General features: G+C 43.6%; 1 protein-coding gene across 1 annotated transcript; it reads left to right on the top strand.

Annotated features, from left to right (window-relative positions):
• The first annotated feature begins 8,164 nt into the window (after positions 1 to 8,164).
• CCDC184 (coiled-coil domain containing 184) lies at positions 8,165 to 14,891 on the top strand. The gene has a single exon (XM_013063039.2). The coding sequence runs from the start codon at positions 9,133 to 9,135 to the stop codon at positions 9,712 to 9,714; it is 582 nt and encodes a 193-aa protein (XP_012918493.1). The 5' UTR covers positions 8,165 to 9,132; the 3' UTR covers positions 9,715 to 14,891.
• Positions 14,892 to 24,696: the final 9,805 nt, after the last annotated feature.

Below are 24,696 nucleotides of genomic sequence, written 5' to 3'. Positions count from 1 at the left end.
GGTGGAGTCTTTTGGGTTTTCTACACAGAGTATCATGTTGTCTATAAATAGTGGAAGTTTGACTTCTGCCTTGCCAATTTGGATGCCTTTTATTTCTTTTTGTTGTCTGATTGCTGAAGCTAGGACTTCTAGTAGTATGTTAAATAATAATCATGACAGTGGACATTCCTGTTTTGTTCCTGACCATGGAGGAAAAGCTCCCAGTTTTTCTCCAATGAGGATGATATTTGCTGTGGGTCTTTCATACATGGCCTTTGTGATGTTGAGGTATGTTCCCTCTATCCCCACTTTGTTGAGGGTTTTTATAAAAACTGGATGCTGTACTTTGTCAAAGACTTTTTCTTGCATCATATGGTGCAAGGATCATATGGTTCTTATCCTTTTATTATACACTGTATTATGTTAATTGATTTGCAAATATTGAAAAGCCCTTGTAGCCCAGGAATAAATCAGACTTGTTCATGGTGAATAATTCTTTTAATGTACTACTGTTGGTTTCAATTTACTAGAATCTTGTTGAGAATTTTTGCATCCATGTTCACGAGGGATATTAGCCTATAATTCCCCTTTTAGTAGGATTTTTTTCTGGTTTTGGAATCAAGGTAATGCTAGCCTCATAGAATCTACACATTTAATACAATCCTTATTAAAATATCACCAGCATTTTTCACAGACCTAGACCAAACAATCCTAAAATTTGTATGGAACCACAAAAGACCCTGAATAGCTAGAGCAATATTGAAAAAGAAAAGCAAAGCTGAAGACATCACAATTCTGGACTTCAAGGTATATTACAAAGTTGTAGTCATTAAAACAGTATGGTACTGGCACAAAAACAGACACATAGATAATGGAACAGAATAGAAAACCCAGAAATGGGCCCACAGCTATATGGCCAACTAATCTTCAGCAAAGCAGGAAAGAATATCTGGGGGGAAAGACAGTCTCTTGAACAAATGGTGTTGAGAAAACTGGGCAGCAACATACAGAAGAATGAAACTGGGCCACTTTTTTACACCATTCACAAAAACTAATTAAAAATGGAGAAAGACCTAAATGTGAGACAGGACACCATCAAAATCCTAGAGGAAAACACAGGTAGCAACCTCTTTGATCTTGGCTGTAACAACTTCCCACTAGACAGGAGACAAAGGAAACAAAAGCAAAAATGAACTATTGGGGCTCCTCCTCAAGATAAAAACCTTCTGCACATCAAAGAAAACAGTCTACAAAACTAAAAGGCAACCTACAGAATGGGGGAAGATATCTGAAAATGACATATCTGATAGTGTTAGTATCCAAAATCTATAAAGAACTTTTCCAACTCAAGACCCCAAAAATAAGTAATCCAGTTAAGAAATGGGCAAAAGACACAAAAAGACATTTTTCCAAAGAAGACATATAGATTACTACCAGACACATGAAAAATCCTCAACATCACTCATCAGGGAAATACAGATCAAAACCACAATGAGATACTACCCCACACCTATCAAAATGGCTGAAATTAACAACACAGGAAACAACAGATGTTGGTGAGGATGCAGAGAAGGGGGAACCCTTCTACACTATCGCTGGAATGCAAGCTGGTGCAATCACTCTGGAAAACAGTATGGAGGTTCCTCAAAAAGTTAAAAATAGAACTATCCTAGGACTCAGCAATTGCAGTACTAGGTATTTACTCAAAGGATACAAAATACTGATTTGAAGGGGCACATGCATCCTGATGTTTAGAGCAGCACTATCAACAATATCCAACTTGTGGAAAGAACCCAAATGTTCGTCAACGGACGGAAAGATAAAGATGATGTGGTCTGTATACACAACGGAATGTTAGCCATCAAAAAGATGTAATCTTGCCATTTTCAACAAAAGGAATGGAGCTAGAGTGTATTATGTTAAGAAAAATAAGTCAGGGAAAGACAAATACCATATGATTTCACTCCTTTGTGGAAGATGAATATAGAGGAAGGAAAAAAAAAAGAGAGGAGGCAAGCCATAAGAGACTCTTAACTATAGAGAACAAACTGAGGGTTGCTGGAGGGGTGGTAGGGGGTGGGCTAAATAAGTGATGGAGTTCAAGGAGGACACTTGTGATGAGCACTGGGTGTTACATTAAGTGATGAATCACTAAATTGTACTCCTAAAACCAATAATACCCTATATTTTTACTAACTAGAATTTAAGTAAAAACTTGAAATATGAGGGGCACCTGGATGGCTCAGTGGGTTAAAGCCTCTGCCTTCGCCTCAGGTCATGATCCCAGGGGTCCTGGGATCAAGCCCCGCATTGGGCTCTCTGCTCAGCAGGAAGCCTGCTTCCTCCTCTCTCTCTGTCTGCCTCTCTGCCTAATTGTGATCTCTGTCAAATAAATAAAATCTTAAAAAAAAACCCCTTGAAATATGAAAAAAAAGAAGCCCCTTAAAAATCTGACATAAATGCATCATCCTGCCTTTTGCCCTCACAGTGGCTCAGGGAATGATACTGTTGTCTATCCTCTGTGCTATCCTTCTCTCTAGGCTTTCTTTCTCTCTCACATCTCTGTAGATTATTTCCTTTCTTCCATTAGACCTTAGATTATAATGATATCCCAGCATCACCTCCATGCTCCATCTCTAAAGAACCTTTCTCCATAATCACTGTTTCCAGTAAAGAGAATTTCCCCCAAACACTAATAAAAATCCACAAGTGTGAAGCAGAGGGGACTTAGGTCTCACAGATCTCATTACAATTAAACACCAGGAATTTCAATATTCTAATCATGTGAAATCATTTCAAAGCCATAAGCACTTTTCTCTTTTGCAAGAGGTAGATACCTCTGTGTGTCTTATAGTAAGTATTCCTTTTTTTAAAGGCCACTCAAAGGATTATTTATATGAACATAAGCTAGAAATCACTAAAGTAGATGGGTGAAACCAAAGAAGCTATGCTTCTCTCTAGGATAAGGAGGAGTTGGAGCTCTGCAGGCTACATATCCTTAAGGGTGATGTTTCTTTTCCTAGTTATGGATTCAGGCTTCATTCATTCATCTGTTAAACAATTATTTATTGAGCAACTCCCATGTACCAGGCATTAATCTAGGTGATGGAGATGTCACAGTGGACAAAACCAAACCTCTTCCCTAATGGATCTTATACCCTATTTGAAAGTGAAAGACAACAAACAAATAAAATATAGAATAACAGATGTTAACTGCTGTGGAGTAAAGTAAAACAAAGTAAAGGGACTAGAGAGTTCTGGAGTGAAGGGGATCCTTGTGCCTTAAAAACAAAGCAGGTATTGTCCCTGTAAATTGTGGACTTATGGTTGACTATAGAAGATGGGACCGTTTTCATGTAAGACTTCTTAAAACAGGGGCTTCAGGGTCTGTGTGGAAAAGTTGGGGCGAAAATCCTTCTCCTCACTTCTGCACAAGATCCAGCACTGCTTCAGTACTTTGAAATGTGGATCAACTTTTGGGGATCAACTGTGTTGATACATTTCATAGTATTCACCATCATGAATACTTGTCATGAACTAGACTATGAATACATAGTCTCTGTCTATGTGTGTTGACTAGAAGCATAACACGCCTGCACAGTTGCTGCTCAACTGTAGCTGGCAGTGCCTTGCTTATCCTTGGGATACCACCCCATGGTAAAAGGGAATTAAAAACTACTTTTGATAGTATTTTTAGGATGTCTAAGAGGTATAGAGATAGCATAACTAGATGTATCAGTAAGACCTACAAAATTGTGTTTGAATTGTCTATGATAGAATGCCTCAGACTTCCTCAAGATGTGACAGGTGAGAAGAGGCCTGGAAGTTTGCATAGGTCAGCATAAAGGAACACTGAATTTCTAAAAATTCCTCTAAATGGAAGGGCAGACATACCAGAGTCTATACCCTGTCCAGATGCTGAGACATAATTTCCTCTGAGTTGGAAGGATACTCCCGGAGAGGCAATTTGTCAAGCAAAATTGTCCCATGGCACCAAAAATTGAGAGTGTTCTCCGGTGGTAAAGCACGTCAGTGCCTGATGAAGATTGTAACTTGGGGCAAAACCAGTCCCTGGGCTGTTGGCAACTTTCTGGGGGCAGAAAATATATAGTAAGGGTGGAAGGTACATGAGACCCTGTACCAGACATCACGGTTGGCTCCAGAACTCCGAACGGCAGTTTGTGGCCAACTACCCCACAACGCTTGGACTGGAACTAGACCTGTCAGAGGGCACAGGATAAATGACTATCCAGTGAGGGGAAAAGTCCTCTGCAAGTGTTAACACAAAAGCAGCTGTTGCAGAAATGCAGAAAGGGGAGATAGGACAAACACCGGCACAACAGGTTTAATTGGAATGACAGGTGATTTTCAGTGGAATTTCAGACTCCACAAGAAGGAATTCTTGCTTTGAATAAAGTTATTATGGAAGAGAAAGAAATGTGTGGGCAGGAGATGGCCTTTTTAAGATTCCTAAAAATAGTTTGGGGGCACAGAGCAAGCAACTGAAAGTCTTGCTCTGGTTGTCATCTTCTGGTGAGGATGTGTGTTTGGGGCTCACCTCATGGCCATGTCTATGACAATGGAGCTTTTAGACTGTGGACATTTGGACCCCCTTTCCAGCCAGGGGCTCATAACAATTTGGGATCCTTGCAAACTCCCATGTCCATTTCTCTGTATAAGAGTAGAGGAAATGAGGGGGGCCTGGGTGGCTCAGTTGGTTAAGTGTCTGCCTTCAGGTCAGATCATGATCCCAGGGTCCTGGGGTCCTAGGATCTAGCACTCCATGGGGCTCCCTCTGCTCAGCAGAGGAATCTGTGTCTCCCTCTCCCTCTGCCCCTGCACTTTCACTCACTCACTCTCTCTCAAATATATAAAACCTTAAAAAAAAAGAGTAGAGGAAATGAGCAAAACAGTTTGTAATATCAGACAAAACACCCTTCCATAATGAAAATATTTAGTCTATGCGACAGACCAAACCTACAAGTATTTTCAGTCTTTCTTGCCCTCTAGGAAGAGACTCTGTCATTGACAGCTGGCGCTCCAAGTACCTGCTCAGAATGGAGGGCAAAACCAAAGGAGATGAAACAAGGACAAGGAATTCCTTCTCATGGAAGAGAAAAAGAATATATCCAAGAGGCGAAGTAGTCAGGCAAGTGAGAAAGCCAGGGACAGACTTGAAAGTTTGGAGGTGTCTGCAGCGAAAGGAGGGGGAATGGGAGCTACAGCTATGTCAGGATGTGTGAGATGCGTAGAGAAGGAGGGAAGAAAAGTTCAAGGCGTTTTGCTTTGTGCTGAGAATGCAAATTTCTTTAGGGTTTTCCCAGAGACTATAATAAAAATAAAGTGCTTTTTAGTTTTTTGGCTGTTGGAGGTGTTTCTTTTGAATGTGATATCACGCTGAGATGGGCCCTAAGGCAACTCAATGCCATAAAAGTTACATCTGGAGAGCACCATCTGGGATAGTGGACCTTAAGTGTAGCAGTCAGCTCTGCCTTGATTTTGATCATCACTCTTGATCTGGGTCAAGACAGCATCTTCATCACAGCTGTTGAATTTATAGTTCAAAAAGTACACCAGCTATATAAAAGATAGATTGGAGATAAACTGGATGCCGGATAGAGGAAAATGCAGAAACAACTAAGAATCACAATTCTAGTTAGAATGTGATATGTGGAACTAAGTGTACCTGACCTGTATCTATGTACCATGGAATCTCTTCCACCCATTGGCTCATGATGAAGGAATAGAGCAGCTAGGGTGGTTACCTGAGGATAAAAGAAAGGCAAGAAGCAGAAGGGGTTATTTATTTTTTTTCTTGCTATAGGGCATACATGCTATGTGTGAATACTCTAATGACATGGTCAGAGTACCCACTGAGCCTCCTTCTGCTTGGGATTGGATCCATTCAACAAACCCTGGGGCACTGGCATCCAGAGGTCCCAGCCCTGAAACCCCACCAGGAAACTGAGGCTTCTTTGCTCTCTGTATCTGTCCCCCTTATTTTTCAGTAGCTAGACACTTTTATTTTTCCTAGTTCCATTTCACACAGAATTCCTAAAATGATCTGGATCTGAATCTGATGCACCAATTGTCTCCTCCTCACATTTTCAAGTCCTGTTACTAGTCGACTCCCCCAGTTCCCACCTACCCTTGGCTCTCAATGTCTGACCTGGAACTTGACTGGATCAGCCACACCCCTTGATCTCTGCACCTGTTTCCCATGTTCTTTCGTGCTTCTCCAATAATTTCCCTTCCCTCTAGGCTCAGACCCCCTGTACTCTCAGCAGACTTCATGTCAGCATCTCTGGGCAGCATGATGTAATCTTATGCTGAAAGACTTGACATACATGGTATCCTCAACAATAGTGGCAAAAGCCCTTTATGATGACATAAGTCAGCTCCTAGTGTATGGGGACTATGTTTAATGTAAGAGTAATACCAAGATGGGAGTTCCTATACAAGGGGCAGGGTCATCTTTACAGGTAGAAGGCAGGGACCCACCTGAAGGCTGAGAACACTGACAAGCTGAAATCGTTCAGGTGAAGTGCTGGTCAAGAATGTGAAGTAACAGACCTAGGCAAAAAACCTCAGAAGTCCTGTCTTTTATGGCTATGGCAGAGCTCTCCAGAGAAGGATGAACAGCATGGTTGAATCCACATGCCCTGAGAACATGCTTGCTATAATATGAGATCAGAAACTTGTGCTGTGTAAGCTCAGCCGTGTGTGTGTGTGTGTGTGTGTGTGTGTGTGTGTGTGTGTCTTTGTTTCTAGTTTTCCTATGGTTTTCTGGTAAAGACTTTTTGTAAATACCAGCCCACTTCAGCTGTGCTTAGGAAAACCAAGGAAAAGCATTTCTGTCTTCTCCTAAGCTTTGGGAATAACCCTTGGAGAACAGGGTGAAGGTAGAAATGACAACCAAGGTGAGAGCGCCACAAGCTGGTGGAATAAAGAAGAAGGAATGAGCAAGCAAATAGGACCAAATCATTTGTTTTTAGAAAATATCATACTGTAGGGTTTTTAATTTGTTCAAGTATTTATTTTGGGAAATCAAATTTCTAATGGCTGTGTAATATATCAGCAGTGCCTTAGGTTAAACTTCCTGCTCTTTAGGTTATTTCTCCCATTTAGTTCTATTTTAATAATAGTAAAATAGACATAAACCAAACAGTTCTTTAGTGCTACAAAGGTTTCTTTGGGCTAGCCCCACTCTTATAAGAGCAGGCCACCAGGGAAATCTCAAGGTAACATGCTCAGGATGTACCAAACATTCACCCATACCTAGCTTTCCCCCAGCTTGAAGTGATACAGTTTGTTTCTCCACAAGATTCATTTCTTCGTATGAAATTCATTTTTAGTTTCTGACCACTTGGCTTCTCCCAGTTTACTAGGGTCATTACTAATTAGTATGCTGCTGCCCAGGTGCTTTTGCTTCTCAGTCTCAAGTCATCTGTAAACATATTAAAGTTTTCTTCCTCTTCTCCTTTCCCACTCCACTTCTCCAGTAGGGAAAGGAGTTGTCACAAAGGCTGAGGCACTCAAGTGTGTCTGTACATGGACACTGGGCCTGTGGAGGGGGAACTGCACTACCGCACACTGTCCCCACCCATCCCTTCCACACACGGCCAACAGTTTACCCTTTCACCTGTGAGCTAATGCAGAGTGCTATTCAGTTAGAAATAATATTTTAGATTATCCAGTCCAATCCCCTAACAGATCAGGAAAATTATTTATCCAAGTTCTCTGAATTAAAAGGCAGAAACAAAATTGAATTCAGGTCCCCAAGCATCAGCTCTGTGATGGGCTGGAGAGTTCTGGATGAGGGAATGGGAGCATAGTGGTTCCTGTTAAAGTATTCATTCAATAAATACATAGAGCATTTATTTACTACGTGCCAGGCACTATTTTAGCTGTTGGGAATTCCGTGATTGAGGGCGTGGAGACAAACCTCTGCCCTTAAGAGGCTTTCGTTATCAAAACTTAAGTACTTTGCTTCATCATCATGGAAAAATTCCCTGTGCCCAGGGTAGGAACGGTTGGGTCTCGTTTCATATGTAAGGGAATCCCATCTTTCCTTAGCTTCTGTGCTATCTGCAGGGAGAGGGCTGATTTACTGCAGTAGCCAAAGAGAAAGGCGGGCACCTCCTCAGTGCCCTCCCCGCCCTCTGCACCGCGGAGGCCGGGCGGGGCCTACTCTGCCCCAGCGCGCAACCGCGCCCAGCTCAGGTCTGGGATTGTTAGCGCTGGCCTCTCTACCCTCTCTGCTTTCCTGCGGACGGCTGGAGGACAGAGTAACAAGACCCGGCTCTAGCGCCATCCTCCGAGAAAGGACTGCGGGTGGGTGAAAAATCCTTGCAAGGCGGTTGCGCTCAGGGTCTAGTACCCAGACTGGGGGAGGGACGAGTTCTCCCTGACCTGGAGGTTTATGCAGCAAACTGCTCTCTCATGCTTCCCTATTAAGCATCGCAGCTGCACGCTCTTTCCACTCAGCTGAGGCCACTGCAGCGTCTCCTCCCCTCCTGCCCCACCCGCTAGTTCAGACTCTAGAGCCCCACTGCAGCTTCGCAACCATCCTTCCTTTTCTTTTCCACTTCCTGGTTGCCATGGAGATACACGTCATTTACGTGCCGTGCGTCGCCTTGGAAACAGAGGAGCATCCGCGGCGCCGCTGCGAGACCCGCCCCTGCCACTCCAACCACACTCGCGGGCGCTGCCCGTTAATGGCCGGGGGTAGTCCCGAGCGGTACCCACTGCTGGCCTCCACCCGGACCCCTCCGCGAGAGCTTCTGTGACCCAGAAAACCAGCGGGCACTTGCAGCTCGTGGCGCCCGGAGGGAGGCGCTGACACGGGCTCAATTCAGGAGGCGAGGCAGGTCTGGGCGCTTTCGCCCCGGGGCAAGCCGGAGAGTCGCCGACTTGGGACTCTTCGCAGGGTCCTCGTCCCGCCGGCTCTTCCCGGCCTCCCCCGATCCTGCCCGCGCCCTCCGCCCGGGACTCATCTTCTCACGTCGGCTCTCCGCCCCTCTCGGGAGCCTCCTTTTCCCTCGGCTCCTCCCCGCCCCTCCGGGGACCTCTCCCCCATCCCTGTCCCTCCCCCCACCCCGGAGGCCGGGCTGGACCGGACCCAGAGCCGCCACCGCCCGCTTCTGCCATTCAATGGAGGACGGTCCGCTGGAGATCATGACCAAGGACGGCGGCGACATGCCGGCACCTTTGGAGGTGTCCACCGTGCCGGCCGTGGGGGACGTGATCTCCGGAGAGTACAACGGCGGCATGAAGGAACTGATGGAGCACCTGAAGGCCCAGCTGCAGGCCCTGTTTGAGGACGTGAGGGCCATGCGGGGGGCCCTGGACGAGCAGGCCTCGCACATCCAGGTGCTCTCGGACGACGTGTGCGCCAACCAGCGGGCCATCGTCTCCATGTGCCAGATTATGACCACGGCGCCCCGCCAGGGCGGTCTGGGCGTGGTCGGCGGCAAGGGGAGCTTCCGGGGTGCCCCCCAAGAGCCGGAGACCCCTTCGCCTGGGATCGGGGACAGCGGTTTGCTGGGTCGCGATCCTGAGGACGAGGACGACGATGAAGAGAAGGAGATGCCCAGCTCCGCCACACCCACTAGTCACTGTGAGCGCCCCGAGAGCCCCTGTGCTGGTCTCCTTGGGGGGGACGGGCCACTTGTGGAGCCCCTCGATCTGCCCGACATTACCCTGCTGCAGCTGGAGGGCGAGGCCTCTCTGTGAGGGGACTCCGAGGGGCACTACTTTCCTGGGCTGGCTTTGGGTTTCCGAGTGCATGACGCGAGGGGACTGAACGGTGCGGTGCAGCATGCTTCACTTCGACTGCTGCTCTTGTGGGTCAGGCAGAGTGACTCCCTCGAGGAAGGATTTATAGGGTGAAGGACTTTGGGAGCATCAAGAATTCTTTCTGCCTAACCAAGGGAGACAATAGCAAACTGCGGAAAGGTGAGGTTCCGGGAGAGGAAGCGCCCATCTCTGGACTCCCATCCATCCCCCTACCCTGCCCATTCCCCCTCCCCAGCCAACAGGAGAACCCCTGAATTGTGTAAATAAAATTCTGCTTTTTCTATTCTGAAAAAGGACTTATCTAGGACTATGGCAAATAATCTCTAACGATTTACCTAGAAATTAAGGAATTGGGGGTATTCTGTTCTGGCAACAGAAAATTTACCCTTCTGCTGAAATCCAAGATATTCAGCGCTCTGCAGAAGCCTCTCCCCCTCACAGATCTCTGCGGCTGCTGATTGGTAAAGGAAGCTTAAGGAGGGAACTGCAGCCCTAGGAATCTGGGTGAATGGGGTTCCAAGGGCCCCTGGGCTGGGAGGAGCTGGCTATGAATGTGCATGAAGACACATTCTTGCATGCAGAGTGGATCCTGCCTTGTCACTGACTTCATCGGGGATTGCTTTATCCACCCACTGGGGCTTAGAGAACAAAGAGCCCAGTACACAGGCAGAGACTTGGGGGTGCTCAGCAGCAGCCCAGATTTAGGGGACATTTGAGGGACTCTTGGGGGCCGCAGCCAAAAACTGTCTCTCTCCTGGCTATACCCGCTTAACTTCAGTTCCTTTTCCTGTCAATTTGTCCCTGCCCGCTGCCTCTCGGTGTTGCCTCCATAATGTCCTGTGTGTGTTATGTGTGTTGACTTGTGTAGTAGTGTGTGAGCCCTGAGGGGCAGGGCTTGTGGCTCTGGTGTTAGGTTCAGGGGGCTTCAAACCCTTCTGTGAGTCCACGGCTATCATGGCGCTTTCCCCTCTCCTTTCCTCTTTTCCCCTACAACCAGGGCATGGAGCATGTGGCTGTCCTGAGGTTCTTAACTGATGTGCCTCCCTCCCACCTCCTTAAGTAGTGACTTTGTGTGCCCTTTCTCCTCCGCTGTGTATTCCTTCTCAATGCTTTCCTTGGTGTTAACCTTAATAAAGAGGCGTCATCTCCCCTCCTTGCTGACTGGTACTAGGGGGATGTCAGGGTGGGGCTTCTGGGCCCTCTATATGGACCAGGGCTTAGGGGGGAACTGCAGGGACCATGCCTTCCCTCCTCTCTCCTTGCCTTCTGTTCCAAGGAGTTACCAACCCTGCCCTGGTCCGGACGTGCATTGCCAGCTCTATCTACTTTCCCTTGCATCCCAGACCTTGAACTCAAGCTGGATGGGGGGGGGGGGAGCGTCTGTGTTGAGTCTTCTGGTTTTTAGTAGCAGAACTCCAGATGTGCAAGCGGCTTCAGTGAAGCGCCTGCTCCCTGAGAGATGACTTCCAAATCTGAACTGTGGAAGGGCAGGCATGACACCTGTTCCATGGGAGGGTTAGGGATTGGGTATTGTGGGTATTGTTCTGGAGGGATTGCCTGGGATCTCTGGAATAGAGTGACACATCACAAAACAGTAACTGCCTTGGGCCTCTAGTGGAGAATGCCGGTAAGGTATTCCCTGTGGAGCTTAGACTGACATCAGCTCTAGTCTGCTCCCTTGGGCTATGGAATTTCCCAGGACTGCCCTAGGGAAGACAAATGAGCTGGAGGGCTGTGTGTGTGTGTGTGTGTGTGTCCACGTGTGTGTGTGTGTTTGTGTGGGCTGTGCACATGAGTATATGTGTATTTATATGTACCTGTGTTCTTGCTGCTGGTTGCTGCGGAGAGGTTGAAAGAGCTCTGGAACCACAGATCTGAGTTTGAATCTCAGTTCCAACACTGAATGACTGTTTGAAACTTGGTTTGCTGCTTGATACTTAATTTCTGCCTGTGTAAAATGGGGACAAGAAGTTGCTGGGGATAAAAATATCTAAGACCTGTAGGAACTCTTGTGCAAATGTTAGTTAGTTAGTTTGTTTGTTTGTTTTTTTAATAGTTCTCTTGGGATGGGGGTGGTGATGGTAGTGACTGGGTCCTCTGGGGAAACAAAACAACCTAGAGAAGGTCCTAGAAGCTCTCTTTTTATATTAATCCTTCCCCATCTAAAGAACTCTTAACTTTTACGATAGTCAAATAAAGAGGGATGATGAAATTCCCAAGGTGACATGGGGCTTTTCATCATAAATGCCATGCAGTTATGGGCCAAAAAGGTCTTGGGGGCCAGCCCTGTATAGAATGACCAAAGGAAGCTTTGGTTGCCGTTGTTGGGGAATGGGTGGTGGGGTCCTAGAGAGGGCAATTAAAGTATATTTGTGTTGAAGTATCCCCAAAGGCTGGGAGATAGTTTCCTATTATTGTTCCAGCATTCAGCACCAATAACAATGATAGCTATTATTTACTGAGCACGTACCATGTGCTGGACACTGCCCAATTTCATCTCCAGTGAGATGTAAACACTATTTCTATTTTCACTTAACAGTTCCAGAAACAGACGCCAAGACTTTCTCAAGGTCACACAGCTAGTACTTGGCAGAACCAGGACTTAAACCCAGGTTTTCCGACTTAAAGAACCCTAAATTGGAACTACTGTGCTAATTGCTCTATTATTTAGATATTCAGGTCCCTTATTTCCTCAGTCAATCTAAGAGTCCTGAAAAGGAAATAACATTAGTTTTAGTCTTTTTTCATCTTCTTGATGAGAATAAGAAATTGCCGTTCAAATTTTGGTTTGTGGCCCTCATCAGAGTCTAGTAGATGATAATATAATAATGGCACTGAGAAGATGGCCTTTTGGACCTGCTCCTTGAAAGGAAGAAGCCAGTGCTCCTGGATATTCTCTGACACTGCTCCATTCTTGTGCCTCTTTCCTGTTCCCACAGCTCAGTTTCTGCAGAGTCTGACAGGAATCCCAAGGCAGCTAAGCTCTTTAGCCTCTATAGAAAGGTCTGGGTTGAGCTCTTTACCCTTTGGCCCCATTTCAGTTCCCCTTCCTATGCCCACTGTCCTAAATGTGTCATAAGTCCCTTAGCCCAAGACCTCCCAGAAGTTCTCTAGCTACTCCTCCAAAGCCCAGATACAAATCTCTGGAGAAAAAACAATTCTTCAGCTCTTTAAAGTTACCTCCCCCAGGATCTCCTTGGGGTCCAGCACAGGTTGGCCTCCCACCACCTTATTTCTCTCTCCTCCCTATCCTTCCCTTGCATTTCCCCCTTTGGGATGCTCCTGATGAGTGAGTCTCAGATGAGACATCTAACCTGGGACTTATGGACAGGGGCATTATTGAACTTCCAGAGGCCATAGCCTCTTGAAATCGAATGCAAAAGTGTGTAAGTATGAACATTCTCTAGAGACTTCTTTTGTTCCAGCTTAATTCTTAAAGGTGAGAATTAAGAAAAAAGGATCGCAGAGCTGAAGAGGAATGAAACTTTTTAGCTTGAAGAATACCAAGCCAGAGATGACCCTGCTGAGCCAGTACTGTATGGCACCCCTGCCTCCTGGGGCTTCCAGAGCATTTGCCACAGTGAATTGAAATCTTCGTATAAATCTGACTATTCACCACCTATTCAACAAATTCAAATTATATCAACACTTGTGCTAAGAATCCTGTCTCCCATTATTTCCAAGTCTTTTTGTACTTGGGAATTTGCCCGAGCACTGCTGATGAATATGGGTGAAGAGGTGCACCTCATCCCCCAAAAGTTCAGCACTGCACTTTATGTCTGCACCTAACACCACGCTATGTGTAACTCGTCATAACTCTATTTCTGGCACTTCTATCTCTCACCAGTCTAAGGGAAATCTCTCAGGGTTAGCTCTTAATCTCAAAATGAAAAGACATACAACTTCATAGAGATAAGCTACAACTATCACCTGGTACAAGTAAAATCTGTTCTAGAGAAATAATTATTTTTAGAAGAGATGCAAAATGGCCTCTAACGTAACTATGCACTTTTATGTGGCCTCAGAGTCAACTTATGGTCTCTGCTTGATTATGTGTAATGAAATGGCTCCCGGAGAAGTTTTCCCAGAACTAAGGAACAGTACAATACATGTAATTCTATACTTCTGGCAAGATGGACAACAGCTCGCGTCTTTGAAAAGGCAAGTTTTCTAGGCATCTTTCCACATGTACATGACTAGGGATAGAAATTCAGCCAAGATACTCTCGACAGTAAGAAAGGAAATAGAAGTATTAAAGGAGTAATCACCAGTCTGTTATCCCAACTACCAGTTCCCCTAACTTCCACATTGTCCCCAGAAGGTGGATTTCCTCACAAAAACACAGCCTCTCTACTTGGAAGCACCGTGCTTCTAAAAGGCAGTCTGCTCTGTAAATGGTGCTGTCTTGGCGCCACCTAGTGAAAGATAGGGTCATACAAGGGGACCCTCAGTGAATTCATGGCTTTCAATTCAGCAAGCGCTACCAACTGCTTACTAAAGGCCTGGCTCTTTGCCAAATAGTGGGTGGCCAAGGAAACAATAAATAGAATGTATTTGAGCAATATAAAAACAAACTGCAATAAACTCCTGACTGGTCTCCTCTGGCCTCTCACACACCTGTAATCCTGAAGATTAGTCTTCCTAAACCACAGCTCTGAGCACTCATTCTCCTCAGAAATCTGCATCATGTCCCCATTACTTCCCGAATTAAGCATAAAATCCAGTGGTTGTAGGAAGTCAAGGTTCCCTTGGATAAGACCTTGACATACTTTTTTAAAACCCATACATTTATTTCCTAGGTACATTTTCTAACCAACCTTTCCATCTTTGGAAGCCTATATCATCCAGTCAGCTAGAAATGATTCCCAAGGGTATCCCAGTTCTTTTAAATCTCTGGACCAGTAGACAGAATGAGTCCCTCCTGGTCCTTGATTCTCTTCCCACCCTATTCTGTTTCTGCCTGTTGGAATCCTACCAATTCTTTGTGGCCCTTCTCAAATGCTACTACTTTCATGGAGCCTTTCCTAATATCTCTTCCTCCTTTAAATACCCAAATCTTGGGGCACCTGAGTGGTTAAGCCTCTGCCTTCGGCTCAGGTCATCATCTCAGGGTCCTTGCATCTGGCTCTCTGCTCAGCGGGGAGATTGCTTCCCCCTGCCTGCCTCTCTGCCTACTTATGATCTCTCTGTTAAATAAATAAATAAATAAAATCTTTAAAAAAAAGATCTGCCTGCCTCTCTGCCTACTTATGATCTCTCTCTGTGTTAAATAAATACATAAAATCTTTAAAAAAAATCCAGATCTTACTTCTTTTGGGGACAATAATTATATTTTTTCTTACTTATGTTATTTAATGTGCTTGTTATTCTCTCTTCTAGCTTATGAATATCTTGAAGGCTGGAACTTCTTTCTCATTTTTATAGTCTCTTAAGTATTTACTGTATTTTATTGACTTTAAAGCACCATCAATTGTGTAGCACATCATTTTAGGTATTATAAAAAAATACTGTCAACTAAACTTTATCACTTTTATTTTAAATTTTCAATCTGTTTAAAGAGCTCATTTAGACTTATTTAGAAATAGAACTTTTTTGTATCACTATGATGCACACAAATTCAAAGTCATTATGGAATTCTTATAATTTCTTCATATTGAGTCTAACACTTATGAATCACTTTTGACTCAGGGTTGCTGATGTCTGTATTTTTCCAAACATTTATATTTTCTGGGTCATTTTGAGTATTATTGAAGCAGCATTTCTTAAAAAAAAAAAAAAAAAGAGCTTCACTGTTGTCTTTGGCAATTTCTTCCAGGCCACAAACCTATTCGGCAAGTTTTAAAGCTGGGACTTTTTTGATCTTGCCAGAAGTGTTCAAGGAATATGTTCAGACAACAACCAGGACTAATATTCCTTTGAATGGTCCTTGAATGGTTAATTAACGGAAACATCCGGATTGTGGATTTCCAGTCATACTACCTAGAATAACAACGAGGCTCAGGCATGTGTAGGCAGTGGCAACTATGTCATAACTGCTGTTTGGCCAACAGTAATTGTAAGATGACATTGATTACTGATTATAAGACACATCCCATTTCAGAAATGCTAAAATGGGGATGGGGGAGAGGGAGAATGTTTGCAAATGATGAAATTGGTAGAGTGGAAACTTTCTCATAATAGGCAGGAAATGAATGTTTGAAACTTAAATACATAAATGAGTACATAAATGAAAAATTATAGGATTTTTAGATCTGGGAATAAAAAAACGTGTTCCCATATCTTAGAATCTTCAAAAATGTTACTGCTGAAAGAAATCTTAGTGATGATCATATAGGCTTTTTATATATAACTCAGATGTCTGAAGAGACAGCTTTATCTCTTAAAGTATCTGATTAAATTTGGCTCAAATTCCAATGCTAAATTCTGAGAATTCCACAGCATTCCATACAATTTCTATTATATCTTATGGTTTATTGTGCTTCTGCTTTTTTCTGCATCCACACACCTGAGTCCATGCAAGCCACCTTAGTTTGATTTCTTATCAGCTCTGGGACACATAAAACAGACCAGCCCATTCACTGGTTTCAATAACAAATATAACATTACTAGGCATTTAAAAACTTTTACTATAGATTTGAATTAAAAAAATAGAGGGAGGAGTGGTCACAAGGAAAAGTGCCACTGAGGAATTTCTGCCTTTACAGGCTCCTCCACCCTATCCCACCTTTACTCTCATCCTCCTCTGGCCTGCTCCCAAGTAACAAGCAAATTCTTTCTTTTATTCTGAGAATAGTTTCTCTCCATTTAGTCCCCTCAGTGGGGAGAAATTTACCTCATATCTACCCTAAGTACCTTATTAAAAGGTATAGTCTCCTACAGTGAATATATGTGATCTCATTGCATATAATTAAGAAATAGATGAGATGACATGCCCAAAGTTGTACAATTAACGACAGTATTAGGAGCAGAATCCCATTTGTCTAAATTATATAAATCCTCCCTTTGAATGATACTGTGCCTTGTTTTGTTTTAAGTGGTTATAATATACTAAGGGAAGCTTATGGTGGCTCAGCTTCAAGAGTGAAAAGGACAAGTCAACATTCCTTTTATAGCAGGCGAATAATTCTTTTTTTTTTTTTTAATTTTTATTTTTTTTATTTTTTATTTTTTATAAACATATATTTTTATCCCCAGGGGTACAGGTCTGTGAATCACCAGGTTTACACACTTCACAGCACTCACCAAAGCACATACCCTCCCCAATGTCCATAATCCAGGCGAATAATTCTTATAAGCATGATGGAAAGAAGACCTCCAAGAACAGAACCACGCTGAGTCAATCTGCCAGCAAGTATTTCCCATCTGCCTACTGTGTATCATGGAAGGTGGTAGGCACTGGGGCAGATTCAAAGAAGTCATGGCCTCTGCCCTTAAATTGCTCACAGTTTAATGATAAGGGAATGGTGTGTTCTTGAATTGGGACAGAGTGCTTCTCAGAAGATTGAAAGGAAAATCTGTTTTCTGTAAGCATCGTCAACTGAATGAAGAGCAGTTTAATTTTAAAATGGGAATGGGGTGTGTGTATGTCCGTGTGTGTGTGTGTGCGTGTGTGTGCTGGGGGCCAAGTGGTGGGAAAGACAAGGTAAAAGAAAAGAAATGCTCAGAAAACCCACAAAATTTTATACGACAGAGGACATCAAGTATGACATTGGAATAAAAGCAGTAGTTGAGTTGGCATCTCATAATTCTCTGGAGAAAGTAAGTTGAAAGGGGCTGGGAAAAAATATTTATGGCCTCTGCACCAATGCAAAAAGTACAGGTAATATACAAATAGAACACGAGATTTTATACAATGGGGAAAATAATTTCTCACAGATATAAAGAAACTTGTTAGGATGGGACTCATGACTAGAACATGGCAGTGAGAAAAGGTGAGTAACATTGTTCCAAATAAAAAGAACTGGTTTCTGATGAGCACCTGGAGAGGGAATGGCAGTCACATGATACAAACTGCATGTCTGTGGGGACAGAAATGGCTTCTTTGCTGTGATCTAGGGAAAGTCAGTATGTATAAGCCCCTACTCTTAGCATTTCTAAAATTCAGAAAGGAAAGGAGGAAGAAAAAGTGTAAAGACCAAAGGAAAGAAGGAAGGAGACAAAAGACAGTAAGCAGGAGGAATAAAATAAAAACGAAAGAAAATGATAAAAGGAAAGTCAGAGTAGCACTTTACATCATGAAGATACTCTTAGATGGGATTTTATATCTTTGAGAATGGACACAGGAAAGGAATTATTTAGGTGAAGATAAAAGGAGAGGAAAAGAAGTGACATCATCATAAAAATGTCTAGTCTGCCCAAACAGATAAACTGGATTACAGACCCCAGGAATAAATCACGAAATTGGCACAACGAAGTTGCAGAAGTTGATTTAATGTAACATAATCCTTCAGAAGGAAGAAGGCGGCAGAGCTAAGATGATTCTAGATCTAATTCTGATCCACAAGGATGGAATTGATTAGCAAAATGAGGGTGAAGAAGATCTTGAAAGAAAGTTAACTATGCCATTTCGGTTCTTCCTGATAGTCAAGGAGGTCAGGTGAGATGCAGTCCAGAGCTACTGAAGTCTGACTTCACCTAACTAAAAGATATGATTTTCATAGCCTGCAGCTCTAAAGGGGGAAAAGGCTCAAGGAAGATGGTGTTCGCCTAAGAATGAAATTTAGTCAGTGTAATTACTCTAGAGTCCAGTGATGAGGACTGGATGGAATGACCACAGGGACCTTGCCATTAAACTCAGATTTAGAGATGCGAGGCAGAGAATAGGCATAACTAAGAGAGTAGTCCACATATTTCGATACCTTCAAAAATACAAACATAAGGCAAAAACTGGGGGATTTAATAACAAAACAAAGATTTATGTTCTACAAAGGGCACCATGGACAAAGCTAAGAGGTAGATGGCAGAATGAAGAAAATAATTTGCTTTGTCTAAAACTGACAAGGATGTAATATCCTAGGACTATATTTGGAACTCTTGCAAAAACAGGAGAAAGACAGCAACCCAATAAAAAAAAAAAGGTGCAAAAAATATCAACAGGCAATTTAAAGAATATATAAAAGCTAATATGCATATGGAAATTTAATCAAAACCATTAGTAATCAAATATGAATTGAACCAACAATAAGAAATTAGTTTATACCTATCAAACCAACAAAAACTAGAAATCTAGATTACAGATGTCAACAATGTGGAAATCTACTGCAAGACTTCTTTCTACCACTTCTAAAAGCAAGCTGGCATTACTTGACACATTAAATAGACTCATACCCTACAGCCCAGCAGTCCTTTTCTTAAGTAACATAAAACGAATTATTTACAAGTTCAGAAAGGGACTACAATGAGGATGTTCATTGCAGGGTTATTTGCAGTGACATGGGCAATGAGTGTGCTCATCACTGGAGGAGTCGATGAGTACAATGTGGCAAATGCACACCATGAAATACTAGGCATCAGGTGAAGTAACATTAAATGTCAGCATCTGGCAAGATGGATAGAGATAAAAAACAGTGCTTAGCAAAAAACATAAAACACAGAAATAGACATATAACTCAGTAGTTTTGTAGTACATTTAAAAATAAATGCCTAACGAATAACTATTTTCTATGAACACATTTAAACACATTAGAAAATTAACTATTGTTAGGGCTGTGGATGGGAGTGGAGATAGAGTGTAATGACAGAATAAAGAAATAAAGATTTAAACAAAAGGGCTTTTCCTTGCAGCAACAATGATGGTGTATCATGAACTGAAGAGTATGATTAATTTGATCCTTCAAGGGACAAAAACTTCAAAATAAAACATAGAAAAGCACAAATTTATCAGCACCTAGACCATGAACAGAACAACACTTAGAAAAGGAAAAGTTGAAATGAAGAAAAACTTGTAAAAATACTGACAGCAAAATGGACTCATTATTTGAAAAATAACAAAGAACAGATATCTCTGATGCTCTGAACACATGGGATGCTATTTAAATTTAGAGAAAGTAAAATTTTTGGAGACACTGACTTACACATTTGAAATATTTCTTTTAATCCCCATAACCACATTGAGGTAGGTGTTACCTTAGTAATATCTTTTTTTGTAATAACTTTTTTGGTTTCAAGAAATATAAATCCATCTGTAGTAATTTTGAGGAAGAAAACTTTATTGTAGGATGCAAGTTTATCTCACAAAACCCAAGAGCAAGAATGCAGCTGGTCCTCCAAAGCTGACTGAAACCAGGGCAGCAATTATCTCAGGCTCTTTTTCTGAAAATATGGTCTTCTATCTTTGCTTCTCTCTGTCCTCTGACTTCAACCTATTCTCCCCGCCTGCCAACTTTCTTTGCTTCCCCCACAGCACACCAGGAAGGAGGACTTAATCTAGCTTTACTGCACTGCTTGTGGTGATATTGGTGGTGGTGGTGGTGGTGGTGGGTGTTCCATGATACTAACTTGGTTGCCAGGGCTCACCGCAGTGGGAGAAAAAAAGGATTCTTGGAGAATGGGCTGTGTGCTATAGCACACTCTAAAACATCTACCACAACTAATAGGACTGCAGAACAGGTGCCAAATGAATATGAATAATAAGTGACATGAAACTCTGTTTTCTCTAACTTCAAAGCCGATGTTTTCTCTACTACATCATACAGCCTTCCAAATGTTTGAAATACCTGTTTTCATTGCCTCAGTAAGAGAACAGTCTTCTATTAGGTATCCCAGGAAACAATGGCATTCTCAAATCAAGACATTTTGGAAGTTTCATAAAGAATTATTTACAACAATGTGAGCAGGGTGCAGGGAAATTGCTAAGGGGCCACAGTACCCCAAATCTGGTATTAAAAGGGCTAAGCCTGAAGAGTTAATGGAGGTAGCAGTTCTAAAACTGAGAAACAGAGAACTAGGTAGAAAAGGCTACATGACAGGGGCTGAGATCTTAGAAAGGGACTCAGGTGAGCTTGTCACAACCCCACAGGGAGCTAGAGGATTAATCAGCCTAACCTCACATTCCTACTTCCCTCCAATCTTTGGCCTAGATTACTCATTGGCTGATCCCAATAGAAAGCTAGTGGTAAGGGGATCTGTTGACATGTTTCCATGCAGGTCAGCTTCCCAGGCCCAGAGCTGCGTGGATAAAGAGGGCCAGGATAAACTGATCTGAGTAGGCAAATTAATATCTTGGTCTGTAGACTGTAGTCTGTAGACTGGAAAATAAAAACAAATGTGCAATCAGATTGGAAGTTCAAAAAGATGAGATTTTAAGAGTGCTCCTAGAGGATCTGGACTTGTTTAATTTTCACGTCCTGGGTAAACCATGTTTCTATGTATTAAGGTGGATATTTAGCTTAGGTCACTAAAAATGAGTGCTTCAAGGGTGGGAGGCGGGTGTTCAAGGCTCTGGACACTCATACTCTACACCTACTAGAAGAGCTTTGTCATTTGGTTAATACATCAGCATTCTGCTTAAGATTTCATTGAGAAAATAGCGCTACAACACCTCCAGATACTGTGCTAAAATAAAACCTCACAAATGAATCACAAACTAGTGGCGACGACAGAAAAGTAAATGAGAGTACAGGATTAGGAAAATGCACAGGTTATGCAGGAACTCCAAATATTAAGTCCAGTGAACCCAGAAAGGGGAAGCGGTCAAGGAAGACTTTCTGGCATAACTGCAAAGGGTAGGTAAGGATGTTCCGAAGACAATGCGCTGTCCCGGAAGGAAGAGAAGCTCCACAAGTGTTCAGTTCGCTAAAAGAGGAGTTACCACCAGGAAAGAATTAGGCTACGGACCCGTGCTCAAGTCTAGGAGGTACGAGGACTCGCTGTGATTGGCAAAGGTCTCCGCTCAGCCCTGCCTCCAGCCTGGTTCCGCCGTCATCCCAGCCCAACCTCAACTAAAGGGGCTCTACCTATCAACAATTCCACTCAGCTGCGAGGAAATCCTAGCCCTAAAACCCGCGTCTCCAGCATGACAGGTTGCAGCCCAATCCCCCCAAAATAGCTCGTGTTTCCTGGAGGTGTTGGCCTTAGCGGGGTCCCTCCCGCGAGCAGCCAAGGAGAAAGCGCTCATTGGTTGCGGTAACGGTGATCCGAGAGGCTGCGGAAGGCTGATTGGCAGTTTTTTTTTTCCCCCTAGCGCGGGCCACGCCCATCTCCTCCCCTCCTGCAATCGGCTGAGGGCCCGAGGCCTCATGGGTAGTTTGGGCATGTAGCTCGGAACAGTTTCGGGAGCCCCGGTGTCGGCTTTAGCTGGGAGGGAGCGCCCCGTGAGGTCACAGCCTGAGGGCGGGTTGAGGTGGGACCACAGCTAGAATTCCTGGGTTGCTTGCCCACATTCTCAGGCCGGGGGTGTGCGGCCTCCCACAAGTGGATTTGCATCTGGATATACGAGAGGGCTGGGACGGGACGCGCATTTCAGGGAGACCGTTGCATTCACAGACGTTTTCGCGGTCCCTGGGGGCTTTTTATGTGCCTCGGGATCCAGGGTCCATGGCTGAGGCTGCGGCAGGGGAGATCCGCAGGGCGGCGGCTCCTCGCGCCCGAGCGCATCCCGCGCCTTAGAGCTCCGCCCGCCCGCCAACCCCTGTTCCCATTCCTGTTCCCGACCCCGCCCCTCCAGGATCAGTTCGTGCCAGGTGCCCGGTCCTCCCGGCCCCAGGGCATTGGATGAGAAAGTGCTTGCCCTTGAGAAAACAATTTTAGATCGCTCAGCTTGATTTTACAACATTCCTGGCCACGCTCACCATCCGCCATAACCAAGGTAGCTCCTAGGTAGCATTCCTATTTCCTAGTCTCTATTGACGGGTAGGGGCCCCAAATCAAAGGGCATCTTGCTCCAATTGCAAAATTACAACCTGTAAGCTTACTTTTCCTTTGAGTAAGACCAGTCACCACACAAAGGTGGCCCTACTGCAGCTTAGTAACTCCAGCCACTTGTTTCAGTAGAGTTGAGTTCAACTTCCTATTGCAATAATCTCTTTCTCTCTTTTTTAAGATTTTATTTATTTAACAGAAGAGAGAGAGCGCACAAGTAGAGGGAGCAGCAGGCAGAGGGAGAGGGAAAGGCAGGCTCTCCACTGAGCAGGGAGCCTGATGCAGGACCTTGGGATCATGACCTGAGCCCAAGGCAGGCACCTAAGCAACTGAGCACTCAGGCATTCTGCAATAGTCTTAAATAAAGTCTTTCTTTCATGCTTAATTTTGTCTATTTAATTTGCCTAGTGTAACTTCTCTTTGATAATGAAAATTTTATGTTCTATGTTTATTGTTTCTTCTCAATTACACAGGTGTTTCATTTCTTCCTGCTGACTGAGAAGGCCTTCTCACATGACCTTGGATATCTAGAGATTAGCCAATTTGGATTCAAAAGATTAGAACCTTGTGGAGTGAAGCTACCACTTTAAAGTCATTGCAGAAAGTAGTGTGATAAGTATGATGTGGAAAGGGTAGTATATCTATTTGAGGGAATCCTAACTGAGGTGCATTTATCTTACGGAAGTGGCACCAGGAAATAAAGAACAGACCTGTCCCCGTGTCTTTCCTTTTTCTCTCTCTCAGATTTAAAAAAATTTATTTATTTGAGAAAGAGAGACAGAGATAGTGAGAAAGCATGAGTGGGCAGGAGAGGGAGAAGCAGGCTCCCTTAGTAGGGAGCCTGACACGAACTTGATCCCAAGACTGATCATGACCTGAGCCCAAGGCAGACGCTTAACCAACTGAGCTACCCAGTGCCCCTGCCCTGTCCCCTTTTCTATTATTATGAAAGAGAAAAAAAATGCAATTTTCAAAGAAAGGGAATGGCTAAAATATAATCACCTCTCAAGAGATGCTAAATGTGGTTAAGGAGAGAAGCTAGAGGAAGTGAGAGAGGTCAGGGTTGGTATTGGAAAGGCTTCTGCAGTGGTAGAGGTAATGTGGAGAGGTATTCCTTAAAGCACAGGAAATGAAATGTATCCATTTGAGATGGGAAGTTAAGGTGCAGTAGGACTGAGTTGGAATGAAATGAAAGATGGTTGGGGAAAAAGGCAAATAATAGGGAGAAGGGAGTTCACTGGGAGTCTACACCAGGGAAGGAGAGTGACAAGTAGTCTGAGAAGCTTGCAGAGGCTTTGACTACTTCGATCAGAAGAGAAATACCAGGCAATCATGTTACCTAGGAAACTAGGAAAGGTAGGAGAAGGGGGTTGACACACTAGCTTCTCTCACCTTCCTTTCCTCTACACACAAGGATAAACTTAAGTTGAATGCATTATTATGGTGGCAATTTAATGCCACTGTAAGTTCTCCCTCACGGGCTACTGGAGCCTAAGATATGGAGTTGAGGCTGATGATATTTTTCATTTTCTGTTTTTCTCTGACTTTTCTTAATGTCAACACTGCTCCCTAATATCCTTTTCCTTAATTTTTCCCTCTACTTTTTCTTATGTAGAGATGGGGTGGCTGAAGGTGGATTCAGGACATGAGAGTGGAACATGAGAAAGAAAAGACTAAAATGACAAGTTGAAAGAGAGGAAAACTTTACTTCCAGATGTAAATGCAAAACTCAGGCTGGGAATAGCATGTGAAAGTACTGTACAAATAAAATGAAATGGAGTTAAGTACATTTATGTCCTTATAAGATCCAGTTATAAAGACGAAGAAGAAAAATAGGAAAATCTCAAATTATCCTGAGAAAGGACCAAGAGAAAACAATACTGGAAATAAATCAGATAGATGAGCATTAGACATCAACATAATCTTCCAGGTCTGATGTCAGTGGGAAGAAAACTATGAATGCTCTTTCCTAGAGCTTTTCAGCATGGGAAAGTTACCCAGTTGTCAGGACTCAGGGAGGGAGCTTCTCTTCCAGGAGGCTTCCCACTAGACAAACTCTGC

The sequence above is a fragment of the Mustela putorius genome, unplaced genomic scaffold, assembly GCF_011764305.1.
Source record: "Mustela putorius furo isolate JIRA1106 unplaced genomic scaffold, ASM1176430v1.1 tig00537227_pilon_pilon_pilon, whole genome shotgun sequence".
Classification (NCBI taxonomy): domain Eukaryota; kingdom Metazoa; phylum Chordata; class Mammalia; order Carnivora; family Mustelidae; genus Mustela; species Mustela putorius.
Note: the sequence above shows the minus strand (reverse complement) of the source record. Positions and strands in the feature narration are given on the sequence as shown.